Source organism: Salvelinus namaycush, chromosome 10 (genome assembly GCF_016432855.1).
Source record: "Salvelinus namaycush isolate Seneca chromosome 10, SaNama_1.0, whole genome shotgun sequence".
Lineage (NCBI taxonomy): Eukaryota > Metazoa > Chordata > Actinopteri > Salmoniformes > Salmonidae > Salvelinus > Salvelinus namaycush.
The window spans coordinates 45,587,320-45,605,737 of NC_052316.1; the positions used below are offsets into that span (position 1 = coordinate 45,587,320).

The 18,418-nt window shown below is 44.0% G+C and overlaps 2 protein-coding genes across 4 annotated transcripts in view; one reads left to right on the plus strand and one right to left on the minus strand.

Annotated features, from left to right (window-relative positions):
• c10h1orf112 (chromosome 10 C1orf112 homolog) overlaps positions 1–2,588 on the plus strand; it is a 20,892-nt gene extending 18,304 nt beyond the window's left edge. Inside the window, exons 22-23 of one of the 2 annotated variants that reach the window (XM_039002994.1) lie at positions 247–408; positions 744–2,588. In XM_039002994.1, coding sequence (XP_038858922.1) covers positions 247–408; positions 744–950 — 369 coding nt within the window. In that variant the 3' untranslated portion in view covers positions 951–2,588. The remainder of the gene's footprint in view (positions 1–246; positions 409–743) is intronic. The other variant, XM_039002993.1, reaches the window with a different exon arrangement.
• On the minus strand, positions 1,790–18,208 carry scyl3 (SCY1-like, kinase-like 3). 2 transcript variants are annotated; one of them, XM_039002996.1, is made up of 13 exons: positions 17,938–18,208; positions 17,146–17,362; positions 16,222–16,407; positions 15,925–16,038; positions 15,763–15,819; positions 15,546–15,672; positions 7,320–7,509; positions 6,943–7,082; positions 5,288–5,469; positions 4,493–4,664; positions 4,225–4,386; positions 3,368–4,134; positions 1,790–2,606 (listed from the first exon to the last, which is right to left on the minus strand). In XM_039002996.1, the coding sequence occupies exons 2-13, from the start codon at positions 17,308–17,310 to the stop codon at positions 2,541–2,543; spliced, it is 2,328 nt and encodes a 775-aa protein (XP_038858924.1). In that variant the 5' UTR covers positions 17,311–17,362; positions 17,938–18,208; the 3' UTR covers positions 1,790–2,540. The 2 variants fall into 2 exon arrangements, with proteins under 2 accessions (XP_038858924.1, XP_038858923.1); XM_039002995.1 differs by having other exon boundaries at positions 4,225–4,395.
• Positions 18,209–18,418: the final 210 nt, after the last annotated feature.

Below are 18,418 nucleotides of genomic sequence, written 5' to 3' on the forward strand. Positions count from 1 at the left end.
ATGAGGTAGTTGGATGGGATATTTACAGATGGAGGCTCAGTCCCTCACATGCACAACTGATCATAGAATGGAATGTGGCTGTTGGTTTTATCACCTAGCCATCACTTAATCAGTTGCCAGCCCGGGTTTCAGAGACTCCTCTCAGTTCACACAGACACACATGAGTTCTAAGAACCCTGTTCTATTGCATAAAACAACAGTATTAAAACATATCGTACTTTTCTACCATAACGTGTGTTCTTCTAGACTATTAATGCACAGGAAACGGTGGAGACTCGGCTTGAGAGGTTAAGATTGGAGACGCCTGTTCTTGAGCGACACAACACCATACTGGAGACCAATGAGGAAACTGCTGCTGAGGTTTCAGCTGCATCTGCCGGTGTTGACCAGTCCACTGCTGACACCGAGGTGAGTGACGAGGCTGATGCCTGTGACCATATTATATCTGTGTTTTTTTGGGGGGGTGAAAGATTAACTCTACAACAGCTGTTGATGGCAAACTTGGCAGATTTAGCCAGTGAGAGGATGGTAATTCAAAAACAAATCGTTTCTGTCCCTGAACCAATAGCTTAAAATACCTTCCTTATTCATTTTACTTCCCTTCCTAGACGTAATTACTGATCGTACATTATTCAACAAGTCTGTCCGGTCAGTGATTACTTTAAGGAAGTATTTTGTAAGTGTTCAATCAGTTTCTCCTCTGACTTGGATAGTGATACAGTGACTCATTACCTCCCATCCAGCCCTGTCCCAAGCGAGCACGGCAGGAAACCAGCGTTGAGGAGGAGTACAGCCGTTACCTCCAGACAGCTGAGAGTTCCCTGAGGGCCCTGCAGACGCTGGTAGAGGGGCGTGCCACCGACACCCCTCCACATTGGGTGACATCCAGACTACAGGAGCTGCAGACTCTGATAACCCATATCAGCACAGCCAACCCACCAAACCACTAGTGAACTGGCAATTTTTGTATTATTTCTTTTTAGCTTTGTTATAAATCTGCCTGTTACAAACCCTATTTTATAAAAAGGGGTATGGGGGGGGGGAAAGGGCCAGTCCTTATTAAACATGAATCCCTTGAATATGGAGTCTTTTCAGTAAATTGGGTGTGTCCAGACTGGATTGACATGATTTCCCTCTGCTGGTGAATGTGACATGACCGTCCCGGGGACTTCTACAGCAACAAATTCACAATCAACAGACAATATTACAAGTGAAGCTGCAGTACCCTGCAGAATGGTATTATGTCATCTAGGTCCATTGTAGCCACTCAGGAAAGAGCATCATAACCAAGAGTTGTGAAATAGTAGACGAGTCGATTTCCCAGTTCAAGCACTCAAGACAGATCAGTACGGGAAATTCTTAGCAAACATGGTCCATTAAAAAGCTTGCTTTTTTTGCTTGTAAATATATCCAGTTGCTTTCACTTTAAATCAAATGGAAAATTAACAGAATGTGTGTATCTTCTTACGGTTGACTTTTGTCAACAAAAAATATTGAGGTGCAAGTGAAGCCGAGCACTGGGATGTAAACGCAGCATTTGGGCCAGCAGGTAGCCTAGTAGTTAGTGTTGGGCCTGTAACCCAAAAGGTTGCTAGATCGAAACCCAGAGCTGACAAGGTAAAAAAGTCATTCTGCCCCTGAACAAGTCAGTTAAATTCTTATTTATAATGGTAGGTTACATAAAATTAAACATGCCCAGCTTTCATCCCGACAGTATTAGTCTCGTGAGAAATAGGCTTATTGTTCAGAGCTTTAGCAGGTTGTCAGACAACTGAACTGTAAAATTAAATCAGACGTATCATAAAACCTTTTATTCCACCAGAAAGATACAAATAAATTGTCAAATCTTTCACATTCATTCAAAGTCCATTTCCCACCCCCCAAAAATCACACTTGTCTCACCAGGGATCTGTCAAGTCTTTTCCTCAATTCCTTGCATGCTCTCCCCAGCCTCCTCAAAACGGCAGAGAGACGTGAGGAGAATTTTCAAAAGGAAGCAAGGAAAGACTTGAAGTTTCCCCCGAAGTATCCTGACTTCTCAAAAAGTCATCCAAATTAAACTGCCAGATGAGAAATGTATGGCACAAAACTAGAGTTAAAACAGTCCACTAGTTTAGTGGATGACATTTTGGCAACAAACTATGATGACGGATTCCCAACGTCTGTCTGCTGTCCCAGTCTAGCTGGTAACAATCCCAAAGTCCCCTCACATCATTCTAGTACAAAAGTCAAGTTCCATAGATATGATTCCTTAGTAAACAGGATGGATGGTCATCTTATTAACCAAATGAAAACTGATTAAAATCTCAATTGTAAAATGTATTCTTCAGTGTCTCATATCCCATAACATTTATTTTTCATTAGCAATATTACTTCATGATAACAGTTTAGAACAGGATGTGCAGCTGGAGCGGGTGTTCCAGTTCTCCGATTGGCTGGTTAAGGAGAGGTGCATCCTGGAAATTGAAGTGCTGCAGTAACCAGCAACATGTAGTCTCTACAACGTGTCTGAGTAATAGATCCAGCCAGGTAACTGTCAATCACCAGGTGTTCTCGTCCTCTCCCCAGTTAAGGTCAGCTCCTTCTCCCCAGCCTTCTGCTTCCGTCTGGAAAATAAAAGGAATACAGCGATGAATTAAAATGGCCACTCATGAAGCAGGACCTTTTCTTACGCTAATTCATTTTCTTTATAGTACATGGGATTGACATTACATTCTGAAAGGCGCTTGCCCATCGGGCAAGTCAGGAGTATTATTTTGGTTGCCTGAAGTTTATGATCACTTGCCTGAAAATGTAAAAGAGCCATTTACACGCAGAAATGCCATATATTGTCTGCCTTTCACCTACACATAGGGGAGGAACCAGAAAGATCACTACTGGAATTCTTTGTATTTTGACTAATCGGTAAAAAAAAAAAAAATCTCAGAACAGGCTCAACTGCCATAAAGTTGTGTCACTTAAACCAGTTTTCCAACTCCAGTCCCAACAGCAAACATTTTTGTTGTAGCCCCAGACAAACTCACCTGACTCAACTCACAGTGCTTGTTGACCGGTTGAATCAGGTGTGTTTACAAGGGGCTTCAATGTGTTTTGTTGGGGCTTCTCCAGGACTGGATTTGGGAAACAGACTTAAAAAAAAATCACTGGGGAGGCACCAGACAGATCAGCTCTGGAATTCTTAGCCGTTTGACTTTTAAAATCACATCCCCTTTAAATTTCAAGCCCTGGATTCTGTGAATATCCCAGTGAGGGACTGGTGAAAGAAGAAGTGTATTGCTTTTTGAAGTGATCCAGTGGGGCACAAGCGACCCTGCACCTACCTAGTAACAGAGAGTAGTAGTACTTTGTTTCTTTCACATGGACTCACCTCCGTCTGGTCGGCAGCTGCGAACTTGGCGTTGAGTGTTAGTGTGTCTACAGATGGCTCAGTGTGTTCTGACGGTGCAGCTGTGAGCAGCCCAGTATCACTAACATCGCTCTTCACAGGCAGCAGCAGAGCTGCAGCAGACGATAGTTTAATGTCCGGCTCCATGTCTGCAAAGAAGTCCAATTCCGGGTCTCTCTCCTGCTTCCTCTTCACCTCGATGGTGAACTCCTCTCCCAGAACCCTCGTGCCGCCATCCTTGCGTGCGGTGTGCAGCTTTGGCCTGGGCTCGTCGTTAGGTTGCGGTTCTTCTTCCTGCCCCCAGCCGTTGTCCCAGGAAGACGTTACCGTTGTCTTCCTCTCAAAGGCCTTGAGGTTATAGCTCAGTTTGAGGGGTTTGGACCCCCCTCGCAGGGGCTCGGCCGTCAGGCTGAGGGGGGGTGGTGGTGGTGCAGTGGCGCCCCCTCTGGGTGGGGAGGTTAGGACGACAGGGTCTGGTATGGGCGTGGTGGGGGAGAGGTCAAACGTGGGCTCTGTGTCCTCGACGTTGTCCCATGGTTCCTCCTCTTCGTCCCGTGTTCTGTCGGAGGCCTGCATGTGTATCTGGACTGGCTGCTCCTGTTCCCCCTCCTCTGGGTCACTCCAATCTGGCCAGTCCTCAGCCTGACTCCGGCCCTCTGTCCTTTCTGGCTGGTCGGGACTGTAGGAGGACTCCTCTTCCTCGTTTTTGCTGAAGCCATTCAGGGGTAGAGACATCTCTCTACTACTACCTGGAATAAGGGCCAGATGACTGGTATAAGCTTCAACCACTGAATGTGAGTGAATTGGAAGAGGTAAAGTTCCCAGTATTACTTCCTTACCTGATTTGGGTGGCAGGGCGTATATCCTGGGGGTCTCTCTGGCCTGAAGGCTGTCCATGTTCCCCAGGACCAGCCCCCCTCTCACTGATACCGGTTTGGGGAACAGACTCAGGACCTTTGAGGGCTGGGCCATCTGGGGATGGGACTCTCCAACTATGTGAACTGGAGAGGCTAGAGAAGGATTAATTGTTTTGTAGGGAACTATGACTAGCAGCACTGCAGTTATATTAAATCAAAAAAGATAAGTGTTATCTTATGTGTTTCTTACTTTCTGGGGTGACCTCAGTAGACTTAGTGAAGTTGGGCCTGGTGCGTTTGAACACTTTGGTCCTCTCCCCACCCACCACCACTTGGGCACCTAGCAACGGCACCAGCACAGCCAGGCTCTGCAGCGTCATGGCAACCAGAGAATCATTTGTGTCTCTCATCCCAAGCAACACCTGCAGTTTACAAGGGAGGGAGGAAGATATCTTGAATTGAAAGTGTTTTCAAAACATACAAGGCAAACCCCAGCAAAGACTAAATATACTGAACAGGTCTGTGGTTCCAACATTTGCATTACCGTATAATGTTTCTGAAACTTATGGGACGTGAACCACACTCATCTGGTCGTAACTTTCCGGGGACCCCTAATACCTAGGTTCACATCAGTGGGGTAACAGTCTTGAAGCAAATGGACATCCCGGCTTCAAACCCAGTCAGTAACATCAGCAAATATGAAAATGGTCGGTAGAGTGTTTGTCTGACCTGAGGTAGGATGTGGTTCTAGAGTGTTTGTCTGACCTGAGGTAAGATGTGGTTCTAGAGCGTTTGTCTGACCTGAGGTAAGATGTGGTTCTAGAGCGTTTGTCTGACCTGAGGTAGGATGTGGTTCTAGAGCGTTTGTCTGACCTGAGGTAGGATGTAGTTCTAGAGTGTTTGACCTGCGGTAAGATGTGGTTCTAGAGCGTTTGTCTGACCTGAGGTAAGATGTGGTTCTAGAGCGTTTGTCTGACCTGAGGTAGGATGTAGTTCTAGAGCGTTTTACCTGAGGTAGGATGTGGTTCTAGAGCATTTGTCTGACCTGAGGTAGGATGTGGTTCTTCAGCTCATCTTGGGAGAAACACTCAGCGTAGACGTGAATGTGAGCCAGCAGCACGACCCGGACGTGTTCCTCGTTGACCTTGAAGAGCTTCAGCAGCTGAGGAACCACATGTTTTCTGTAGAGAGAGACAGACAGGAGGCACTCCTCACTCCCGCCACAATCTGTCAACACAGACAGATTGAAATTACAAACCTGGTGAAATATATTCATTGTGTGTAATCCCTTGTAAATAAACTTGATAAAAAATGGTTTTAAAAACAGAACACGATGCATTCAACATGTCAATACTACGCACAAAAATAAGTAGTGATGAAGTCAATCTCTCCTCTACTTTCAGCCAGGAGAGATTGACATGCATATTATTAATATTAGCTCTCTGTGTACATCCAAGGGCCAGCCATGCTGCCCTGTTCTGAGCCAATTAACATTTTCTTAAGTCCCTCTTTGTGGCACCTGACCACACGACTGAACAGTAGTCCAGGTGTGACAACTAGAGCCTGTAGGACCTGCCTTGTTGATAATGTTGTTAAGAAGGCAGAGCATCGCTTTATTATAGACAGACTTCTCCCCATCTTAGCTACTGTTGTATCAATATGTTTTGACCATGACAGTTTACAATCCAGGGTTACTCCAAGCAGTTTAGTCTCCTGAACTTGCTCAATTTCCACATTCATTACATGATTTTAGTTGAGGTTTGGGAATGATTTGTCCCAAACACAATGTTTTAATAGTTTAAAATATTTAGGACCATTTTCTTTTTTTCTTTATTATTCTGAAACTGCCTTCAGCTCTTTGTTAAGTGTTGCAGTGATGTCACTGTGATGTCACCGTGGTAGTTGAATATACTGAGTCATCTGCATACACAGACACACTGACTTTACTCAGAGCCAAGTCATTAGTTAAGATTGACAGCTGCCCTGGAGGACATGCGTGACTGCTTTAAAAACGGCACCATTTTCTCTACGCCCCATGGCAAAATGTGCATAATTGCAGGAAATAAACTTTGTCTTCGCTTTCACGAGAGGGGTCGCTACAATGTTTTGCTTGCAAGGTGGGGGGGGGGGGGTGCGCAGACCCATGAGCCACTGCAGCCCCTCATGACAAATTCTGTTTCTGTGGCCCCCACCCCGATCCCTGCTATAACACGTTTTTCAGCATCAGTTGATGATCAATAATGTCAAGCTGCACTGAAGTCTAACAAAACAGCTCCCACAATAATTGTATTATACATTTCTCTCAGCCAATCATCAGTCATTTGTGTAAACTGTGTACATGTTGAATGCCCTTCCCTATAAGCGTGCTCAAAATCTGTTAATTTGTCTACTGTGAAATAGCATCTGGTCAAACAATTTCCCCCCTAACGTTTACTAAGGGTTGGTAACAGGCTGATTGGTCGGCTGTTGGAGCCAGTAAAAGGTGCTTTGCTACTTTTAGGTAGTGGAATGACTTTTGCTTCCCTCCAAGCCTGAGGAGACACTTTCTAGTAGGCTTAGATGGAAGAGATCGCAAATAGGAGTGGCAATATTGTCCATAGTAATTCTCCATCCAAGTTGTCAGACCCAGGTGGCTTGTCATTGACCCAGAGTGCTCCACACGGGTGATAAATAGCCAATAAAAATCAAAAAAATACAAACCTTTCTTTGGCTTTAAGAGGTGAGGCAGAAAGCTCTTCACAGCAGTGGGTTCAGCAAACACCATCCCATTGAGAAGTTTTGGGACAAGACGCGTTGCTATCAGTTCCTCTGGCAGGCTCTGCACCCGGTCCAACAGAAACCTACCGTACAGACAGAGGATACTTTCTGTGGGCTCAGACAGTAACAAGTTAATTGGCAGACATTTTGTTATTTGAGGAAAATAAATAATACCAAAGATAACAAACATACACCGGATAGGTGCAGTGAAAGGAGTCGTTTTACAGGGTCAGCCCATACTAGGAACGATGACAAAGGCAGAGCTGTCACTGACAATCACTAACAGCCTAATTAATATGCACACACAGTCACTCACTCACTTAAAGAATTCATTCTTCTCTTCTTCGGCCTTCAGGGTCAGGCTCTTCAGAAAATTCATGACCTCCAGAAAGTCATTTCTGAAGAAGTCGTGAGTGAGTAGGGAGCTGAGGGAGGGCCGAGACAGGGGGTCAGAGGTCAACAGGCCTGCTTGGAGAGTCCTCTTCAGACTGCCTGATAACTCTTCAGAGACTGCAGAAAGAGATGATACAGTGAGTTCCCTCAAATTAAAAGCTGACAATCTGCACTTTTAAATCAATCAACATGTACTTATAAAGCCCTTTTTTATATATCAGACGATGTCACAAAGCTAATACAGAAACCCAGCCTATAACCCAAAACAGCAAGCAATGCAGATGTAGAAGCACAGTGGCTAGGAAAAACTCCATAGAAAAAAAGGCAGGAACATAGGAAGAAACCAAGAGAGGAACCAGGCTCTGAGGGGTGGCCAGTCTTCTTCTGGCTGTACCGGGTGGAGATAAGAGTTCCAGGTGATGAAACGGTTACATGATAAAACATGGTAAAATTTCCCAACGGTTAGTATTACTGTTTCAAATGTTAAATCATCATTAAAACCGTGTTTGATTACCAGTTTGAAAAACTCACGGTAAATACTGTCCAGCATCAACCAAAGTTAGCAACAGTCTGACGCAGGCGCAGCTGTGCAACGTGGGTTTTGTTTTGTGTGAAAACATGGCGGAAGGCAGTGACAGCATTCGGGAGATTTTCCAGCCTTCTAAGAGGACCAAATATGAAGTGTGATTGTATTTTGGCTTTTACAAGAGTGCGGAGGGAAACTTAAAAATCGAAGATGGTCATCCTGTCTGCAGAACATGCAAACAGGGTGACCTTTGTGACCACCACTTTATAGCGAATGCAAGGGAAGTTAACCTTTAGCTCAATGCAGGGACTTCGGGAATGGGGGAAAATGTCATGGTTTGTCTAATTTGCTAATAGCTTGTCAATAACGTAAACTGAAGCTTTCAGTGTTACCTGCTCTTGTAAAAACACTACACGTTGTTATGCTGCTGTGTGGGTCGTGTGTCTGCAGACTCTATTCGCCCATTACACACGATAACACGTTATGTAGTTTAGTCACCCAACCAACATATTTTGTTCATTTAAAATTCATCAGTTGTCGACTTGGTTGTAAAAGTGTTCCAACAGGAGAAACACTATATACACACACACACACCTATACAAGACTCCTGTGTCAATTGTTGGGCTCATTGCAATTACTATCACCGTCTTCTTAAGACTCATTTGTATTTATGCCATATTGTGCATGGCATATATTCTAATGCAACACAAGAAGATGTGTGTGAATAATAATTATAATGTAACACCAATAATAACACTACATTTGCTATTTCCTTGTTTACAGAGATGGGCGCGCAGCAGGCAAACCCAGTGATGCTACTGGTTGATCCTCATCTACAGTTGTGACACAGACACTCCAGAAAGCATTTAAAAAGGCAGGCTGCTTATACACCCACATCAAAAACATGCTCAAGACCTCACTGCAGCCCTTTCATATTACATTGCAAAGGACGTGATGCCATTTCCTATTGTTGAGAGGCCTGGCTTTCTGAGGCTGATTTAAGGTTGCCGTGCCTCACTACAAAGTGTCATCACGAACATTATTTTACAAGACTGAAATCACAAACCTGTACAACCAGGTTAAAGCTGATGTTGGAAAAAGTTTGGCTCAAAGGCACATGGTTTGCGGCAACTATTGACCACTGGACCAGTGAAAGCAGGAGGTGGTCAACCCTACATCAGCTTCACTATCCATTACCTCACCCCAGACTGGTAACTGGAATCTAACTGCCCGGAAACACAGTTCTTCCCAGAAGATCACAACATCAGAACGTTTTTTGAGAATATGCTGGAAGAGTGTGTGTGTGTGGGGGGGGGGGTCAACAAGAAAGACCTGGTCTGCATAACCACAGACAACAGAACAAACATGATCAAGGCTTTTGAAGAGTTCCCAGATTGGTGGCCTTGGTGCTTTGGCCATCATTTGAACCTGACCATCTCAAAAGGCTCTGAAAATTCAGAGAGTTGACACAACAGTCATGGCCTGCCGTCATCTGGTCCAAGGCTTCTCACGGAGCTGGAAGAGAAGGAGAGAACTGAGAGAAAAGCAAGCTGTCCTCAACATGCCACAGAAGGCTCTGATCCATGATGTGGTGACCCGATGGGGGATCTACACACAAGATGCTTGAGTGTTTCCTCAGACAACAGCAGCCAGTCTGTGCGACACTGACTGGAGAAAGAGGAACATGGCATCTGATGACCCAAGGATGCCGACATAAGTGTCATGGAGCAACTGTGCCAGCGCCTTGAACCTCTGAGCAAGTTTACAGATGCACTTGCCCCAGAGACACTGTCAGCCATCAAGCCTGTCCTGGACCACGTCACCCGTGATGTTCTGGTGGAAAAGGATACGGAGCCATCCCTGACCAAGGAGATGAAAAGGGTAATGAGAGAAGACCTTAACAACATACACACAGAGAAGACCTTAACAACAGATACACAGACAAGACCTTAACAACAGATACACAGACAAGACCTTAACAACAGATACACAGAGAAGACCTTAACAACAGATACACAGAGAAGACCTTAACAACAGATACACAGAGAGTCATGCACATGGCTTGTGTCATTGACCCCCGCTTCAAAAAGGAGCTTGTTAGATGAGCCTGAGGCTGCAAAAGTTGACACACCTGTGTCCAGGAGGCCTTGAAGCTGGAAGCTGCACAAGTCAGGGAAGAACCACAAAGCACCAGCAGCACTAACACCCCCACAGTGGCATCAGAGGGAAAAGGCCTGGCTGGGATGCTGAGAAAGATCACCTCTCTGCTGCCTTGAGGTAAAGAGGGTCAGATTCCGACCACCCCAGAAGAGTGTGAAATAAGAGAAAGGTCCACCTGTCTGCCACCCATTCCAGCAGAAGAGGATCCACTGGTGTGGTGGAGGGGCCCTGCATCAGAGCTGCCTCACCTTGCCAGGGTTGGCAGGAAGCTTTCGTGCATCCCAGCAACCAGCGTGCCATCAGAGAAGAGTGTTCAGTGCCTGCGGGCACATTGTCTCCCCTCACAGATCACTACTTAAAACCGGACAGTAAATATACATACAGGATGTTATGCCAGTAGCACCTTATTCCTTTATGAAGGAAAGAACAGACATACAAATCAGTGCTGTTGATTGGATTATATATTTTGTGTTGTTATTTTAATGTCAACACCTACACATTGGATGTGTTTACATATGGTTGTATTGTTCTTACACGCACATTGGATGTGTTTACATATGGTTCTATTGTCCTTACATGCACATTGGATGTGTTTACATGTGGTTCTATTGTTCTTACATGCACATTGGATGTGTTTACATATGGTTCTATTGTTCTTACATGCACATTGGATGTGTTTACATGTGGTTCTATTGTTCTTACATGCACATTGGATGTGTTTACATATGGTTCTATTGTTCTTACATGCACATTGGATGTGTTTACATATGGTTCTATTGTTCTTACATGCACATTGGATGTGTTTACATATGGTTGTATTGTTCTTACACGCACATTGGATGTGTTTACATATGGTTCTATTGTTCTTACATGCACATTGGATGTGTTTACATGTGGTTGTATTGTCCTTACATGCACATTGGATGTGTTTACATGTGGTTCTATTGTCCTTACATGCACATTGGATGTGTTTACATGTGGTTCTATTGTTCTTACATGCACATTGGATGTGTTTACATGTGGTTCTATTGTTCTTACATGCACATTGGATGTGTTTACATGTGGTTGTATTGTCCTTACATGCACATTGGATGTGTTTACATGTGGTTGTATTGTCCTTACATGCACATTGGATGTGTTTACATGTGGTTGTATTGTCCTTACATGCACATTGGATGTGTTTACATGTGGTTGTATTGTCCTTACATGCACATTGGATGTGTTTACATGTGGTTGTATTGTCCTTACATGCACATTGGATGTGTTTACATATGGTTGTATTGTTCTTACATGCACATTGGATGTGTTTACATGTGGTTGTATTGTTCTTACATGCACATTGGATGTGTTTACATATGGTTCTATTGTCCTTACATGCACATTGCTTTACTTGTGATGTTTTTATATGCATGTTTGATGTGCTTATTTAAGGTTGCGTTCATTTAAACCTGCACTAGGGGAACTTTCACCTCTCATGGCGCCATCTTTAATGTTAATGTTTTTACACACAAAGTACATAGTGCTGCTGATTGGTTGTTGGTTTTCAATATAAAACTTGAAGTGATTTCAGTGTGTGTGTGTGTGTCAGTACTTCTTGAACATTTCCAGCACATTTTAACAATCCCGCGATAATACTGATAACTTTGGTATCTATAATCGTGATATGACATTTTCATACCGTTTCATCTCTATAAGAATACATGGCCATTAAGACCAGATTGTTCTTCAAGATGTTCAAACGTTCATAGATGACAAGCAGGGTCAAATAATTATCAGTGGTAGTAGTGTGCAATAGGTCAGCACCTCAGGAGTAAATGTCATTTCTGCCGATCACACGATTGGTCTGAATTTTAAACGTGTATTTTTCCATATATAGACACACCCTATGTGTTGTAATCAAATCAAATATCTGGATTGAGCTTGTCTGATGCTCTAAGCTTACGGTTTGATGAAATAAGACAAATGCCCCAAGAGGATGCCAGAAAGCTAGATAACCAAACCCCAAAAATAAAATACAAAATTATTATTATTTAAAATACACTGCTCAAAAAAATAAAGGGAACACTTAAACAACACAATGTAACTCCAAGTCAATCACACTTCTGTGAAACCAAACTGTCCACTTAGGAAGCAACACTGATTGACAATAAATTTCACATGCTGTTGTGCAAATGGAATAGACAAAAGGTGGAAATTATAGGCAATTAGCAAGACACCCCCAAAAAAGGAGTGATTCTGCAGGTGGTGACCACAGACCACTTCTCAGTTCCTATGCTTCCTGGCTGATGTTTTGGTCACTTTTGAATGCTGGCGGTGCTCTCACTCTAGTGGTAGCATGAGACATTTACATTTAAGTCATTTAGCAGACGCTCTTATCCAGAGCGACTTACAAATTGGAAAGTTCATACATATTCATCCTGGTCCCCCCGTGGGAATTGAACCCTGGTCCCCCCGTGGGAAATGAACCCACAACCCTGGCGTTGCAAGCGCCATGCTCTACCAACTGAGCCACACGGGACCACCATGCACATTTGTGGCCTGCTGGAGGTCATTTTGCAAGGCTCTGGCAGTGCTCCTCCTGCTCAAAGGCGGAGGTAGCGGTCCTGCTGCTGGGTTGTTGCCCTCCTACGGCCTCCTCCACGTCTCCTGATGTACTGGCCTGTCTCCTGGTAGCGCCTCCATGCTCTGGACACTACGCTGACAGACACAGCAAACCTTTTTGCCACAGCTCGCATTGATGTGCCATCCTGGATGAACTGCACTACCTGAGCCACTTGTGTGGGTTGTAGACTCCATCTCATGCTACCACTAGAGTGAGAGCACCGCCAGCATTCAAAAGTGACCAAAACATCAGCCAGGAAGCATAGGAACTGAGAAGTGGTCTGTGGTCACCACCTGCAGAACCACGCCTTTATTGGGGGTATCTTGCTAATTGCCTATAATTTCCACCTTTTGTCTATTCCATTTGCACAACAGCATGTGAAATTTATTGTCAATCAGTGTTGCTTCCTAAGTGGACAGTTTGATTTCACAGAAGTGTGATTGACTTGGAGTTACATTGTGTTGTTTAAGTGTTCCCTTTATTTTTTTGAGCAGTGTATAAAAAAAACACTTAACCTGACCCAACTATTCTCCTCTCGCTCCTGCAGATTCTACCATTACTCTCCTGAAGTTGATGGTAATTGGCTACGACGAGTTGGCAACCTCTCATTTTGAATACCAATTTATCTTACCATTTTCACCAATCGCCAGTTATGGTGTTCATATGCACATTTTTATGAGTTTAATTGAGAATAATGTTTTTTTATTGCAAAATCTTTGTCATGTGGTTGATAAAAATGCTCATTTTATTTTTTACCCTTTTTGGGGAGCAATTGGGAGTTACAGTCTTGTCTCATCGCTGCAACTCCCGTACGGACTCGGGAGAGGCGAAGGTCGAGAGCCGCGCGTCCTCCGAAACACAACCCAACCAAGCCGCACTACTTCTTGACACACGGAGGCCAGTCGCACGAAACACCGTACACCTAGCTACCGAGTCATGCTTTCCCCGCATCCGGCCCGCCACAGGAGTCGCCGCTAGTGCGCGATGGGACAAGAACATCCCTGTCGACCAAACCCTCCCCTAACCCTGACGACACTGGGCCAATTGTGTCTCCCGATCGCAGTCATCTGCGACAGAGCCTGGACTCGAACCCAGAATCTCTAGTGACACAGCTAGCACTGTGATGCAGTGGGAGGCCCTGGTTAATCCAAATGCTACCCAAAAACAAACTTATATTGTCATTGCCAACTATGTAAAAATAGCCTACATAAAGCCAACAAATAAAAAATGTTGAGGCCTGCAGGTAGAAAATATCCTGATAAAAATAAATATCCTATAAATCACTATGGCGACACATGGCCTGTCTGCAACGAACTTCAAACACTGTATCAACTATTTAACTTGGGTCTGGCCTGAACAATGGGTCCACTCCGACAATGATAACGTGAAGACTGGAATAATAATATTGAATGCATTAAACAAAATGACCAGAACCGAAGTAACAACAACATTGTAGATTAGAAATTATATGAATTAATGGTAAACGTAGTACTGGTGATATACTGTATGTAACAGGGAATTGATATACACTAGTAATCAAACAATTCACACAATGAAGTTATGAAACAATGAATGTGCACCAATTGGCGGGAGAGAGTGCATTCTGGAGAGAGAAGTGCATTGTGCATCTGGGCGCATAGTCAATCCAACATCGGCCATGCAGCATTTATGGTGATACGACAGCAGAAAGGCAGGGTATTCATACTGCTTGCGCTTTGCAGAGCCGTTGTCAAGGAAGTGAGCTCGTGTTTATACAGGATGTACTGCACCCACCTACCATTAACCAATCATGTCAATGCGAAGCTATATAGAGCCCTCCGCATTGTTACAAAATTTGTGAGGCTCTGCATTTACGTCACACCCTCCGACCACATATTCGGATCAAGCGTAAATTGGCTTTTAGTCTCGGGCCTCTGCAATGGATTAGTTCACTGAGATGGGAGCAAATATATATTACTGCTCGACTAAAAACAATCTCGGTCGACCAACAGCCTAACGACCCCAAAGAAATTGACCAGTCGACTAAATTGGGTTCAGCCCTAATACAGAGTGTATATTTACAACTCTTTCCATGACATAGACCTCTCAAAATCAACTCTGGACCTCCAAGCCAGTTGTTCCATTGTTCCCCTCTAACCAGGAACTAATTAATTATCAGGTAGAACAGAAAACTAGCAGACTCCGGACCTCGTAGGGTCAGAGAATCCAGGTGAAAGCTATGATCCCTTATTAATGTCACTTGTCAAATCCACTTCAAACTCAGTGTAGATGAAGGGGAGGAGACAGGTTAAATAATGATTTTTAATGATTTTTAATCCTTGAGACATGGATTGTGTATGTGTGCCATTCAGAGGATGAACGGGCAAGATAACAGATTTAGGTGCCAGGCGCATTGGTTTGTGTCAAGAACTGTAACGCTGCTGGGTTTTTCACACTCAACAGTTTCCCGTGTATCAAGAATGGTCCACCACCCAAAGGACATCCAGCCAACTTAACACAACTTTGGGAAGCATTGGAGTCAACATGGACCAGCGTCCCTGTGGAATGCTTTCGACACCTTGGACACCCCTCATGCCCCGACAAATTGAGGCTGTTCTGAAGGCAAAAATGGTGATTCCTAATGTTTTGTACACTCAGTGTGGGGAGAGAGAGAAGAGGTATGGCAGGAAGAGAGGACAGGGAGGATGAGCGGAAGACCAGGCAAAGGAGAAAGAGAGCGTCACAAAGTCAGAGATTATCAAGCATCATGTTCATTTCCATAAGAAAAAAGCCATTCCATCCTAGTGTACAAGTGTGCTGTTCAAGGTTTGAAATTCAACGTCCCAACAGTCAATCAGGTTGAGGCTTTAAAGCTTCTCCACTCACCATAGCCATTGAGAGAATCATTTATTTTCAAATTCAGGAGAGGGATGAGGGTTTCCACCATCATTCCAAAGGAGAAGCAGTCTCGAGAGTGTGCATGCTTATCTGCCAGTGTTTTAAAGCCTTCCACCTGCAAAGAATGATTCTATCAATTAAAGACTGTTTTATTATTGGTAATTATGCAATGTTAAAATAACAGTGATGGGCCTGTTAACCTTACCCGCTCCTCCGGGGGAACAGTACTGGTCTCCCTCACATTCTGAATGGTGCTGAGAAACTGAGGTGGACAATAGAATAGAACTTTAAAAACACTTAAAATAACCACAGACAATAGTGATGGAAAGTAGATTAGTTATTTCTTTCCAGCTGAATTGTCAGTCACCTCCGGGGTAGCCTCAGCGAACTTGCAGACAGTCTCCATCCCCCCCAGCTTCCAATGGCCGTCTTCACTTACGAACACAGAAGACATGCAGACGTTGTTGTGGCTCGATTTTCCCTGATGGGGAGAAAGAAGACATGTTATAACAGAAATGAGAACTAATAGGGAACAGCGCAGAATCATGTGAGAGTTTAAATGTTAAAACGTTCCCGTCCAACACTTTGGTCGTGTGAAAAAAAATTGATGCCTGCAGGGATTCTTCATTAATAGTGTCTGTGTGTGTGTGTGTGTGTTCCTTACCCTCTCATGCAGGAAAATCAGGGCCTGTAGCAGGTCATAGATGCCTGCACACAACTCCTCCGGAGTCAGGCTGTCCAGCAGGGGCTCCAGAGGCTGCACACGCTCCGTCACCAGGTGGATACCCCCATCCTGCACCGAGCATGACAGGAAACGCAGCAGACACGGGTGCCTCAGGGTCTTCAGGTGCTACAGGGAACCAAACATTCATTAATGGCTCTTATTTTGTTCCAGCAGCTCACTCCTGTATAAAGTAGGATGAATGTAAAACTATAATTTCTTCAGGTGATAAAAGGCAGTACAGGACGAGAGGGGAGAGGCTGGAGGGATGTGGATGTAGCCTTATCCCTTTTAATGCTGTGCTTCCTTATCACATTGATGTTTTTTTTTCTTCACAATACCACACTCAAGCAAAGGGATGGTAAGTGATTTCCTTGGTAATGGCAGCTACATACACAAGGGAGCATCATTGCCCTCCAGTAGACTCACATCATGAGTAGCAGCATGTGTCACACTTACTGTAAGTCACTCTGGATGAGACTGTCTGCTAGGGCTTAAATATAACACAACAAGGCTCAGACAAATTCAAGTGACCATTTATCATGAGGATATATTACAGCCAGGGCAGCAGACAGAGACACTGGTGATGCCTTGCCCAAATGTGACTAGCCTGGAGAAATCCAGTCTGTTTGTGCTAACATTCCACTTAGTTGCTTGAATAATTGTAAGCGAGCGTTGCGCCTTGTCAACACTCCTCTCCTTCTCATGCTAAACATGGCATGACAACAAGTGACAATGAGTGGCAAAGAGTGGAATGACAGCTAAACAGGCTGGTACCCAGGCAACAATCAGACGGCTGTGTCACTCGCATGGGTGACACCATACTCTGTCCGGAAGACATGTTTTATAGATACCATATGCGTTTACCTTAGCAGCTTTGTTGACTTTGTCTTCGTTGCCCTGCTTGTGAACAAACACAGAAGCCGGCTTGCCATCCTGGAGCACGGCAGAGTACATGGTCAGCCCTGAGGGCAGGGTTAGGAGCGGTTCCTCCAAGATGATGCTCCGCATAGCGCTGCTCTCCGCGCCCATGGTCGCTCACCCCTCGATGCGGTTGTTCGGGACGCAGTGCCTGACGATCACACTGTACAGGGATTTAAAATAGAATTAGAAAAACTTTATTGTCCACATTGTGGACCTTTTTGGACCACATTGTGGACCACATAAAAACAGACACTGAACACCATCAGAAGCACATCAACATCATTAAATAAACTATACAAAGCACAAATTCAGTATCAAGTTCACATATATTCAATAATTTGTCTAAACCATAATCATCAATAGTTCCTAATTTTAAATAAATCAAATATCATCATCATCATCAGATGACAGATAGTTAGCTAGCTAGGCAGCGTAGCTAACTAGTATCTGCATGTTAAGTGATACACATCTGGCTAGCTGACATGGTTGAATGCTGTTGATATAACCAGGTCACGCTAACCACCCTCTTGGACTCCTGTCATGCAGAGTTAATACAGCAAAATGGCACTCGGAAAGCAAAAGGTGTTCACACCTGGCTAGCTAGCTACTAGCTAACCTAATCATCTTATTTCTGCTAGCGAGACTCTGGTTGCTTTACAAATGGCTAGGTAGCAAGGCAATAGCGTAGTATACCCAGTATCAGTAGTGTTAATGTCACATCGAAGTTTGTGTTACCTGTTTGGTTGAGTGGCACTTCTACGTATGGACAGCCAGCTAAGTTAGATGGCTACGCTCGCAAGCTAGCCTTGCTAAAAGTAGTCATCGCATTGGTTGTCACTTGGTCTTCAGTCATAGACACTTCAGTTGATGCTCATGCCAATAGACAAACATTTATATATAATGTCAATTGCCAATAGGTTAGCAATCCACGTATTTAACAATGGAGAAGATATTCGTTGTTTAACTTTAACGTGAAGCAAATAAATCGCTTCCTGTGTACCAACTGTAAACAACCGGCTCTTCCTGTCAACGATTAGGACGAAACCATTAAATAAAAGCCAGTGGCAGGCGGGCAGGGCATTAGAATCAAATATGAATTGGCGTTTGAACAACCACGAAAAAGTAACTATAAAATAATTACAGTGGTTCTAAACAGTTCGTTCATTTGGTATCGTGTAGTATTTGGTGATTAAATCCGTATGATATAAAAATCAAA

What these genes read in the sequence shown, in the direction of transcription:
- scyl3 (XM_039002995.1), bottom strand. Translation starts at nt 17,310, where the DNA reads ATGGGCGCGGAGAGCAGCGCTATGCGGAGCATCATCTTGGAGGAACCG. An exon ending in TGATTTTCCTGCATGAGAGG is followed by an intron (nt 16,039 to 16,221) that starts GTAAGGAACACA and finishes TCTCCCCATCAG; the next exon opens with GGAAAATCGAGCCACAACAA. An exon ending in GAGAAGAATGAATTCTTTAA is followed by an intron (nt 7,083 to 7,319) that starts GTGAGTGAGTGA and finishes TCTGTACGGTAG; the next exon opens with GTTTCTGTTGGACCGGGTGC.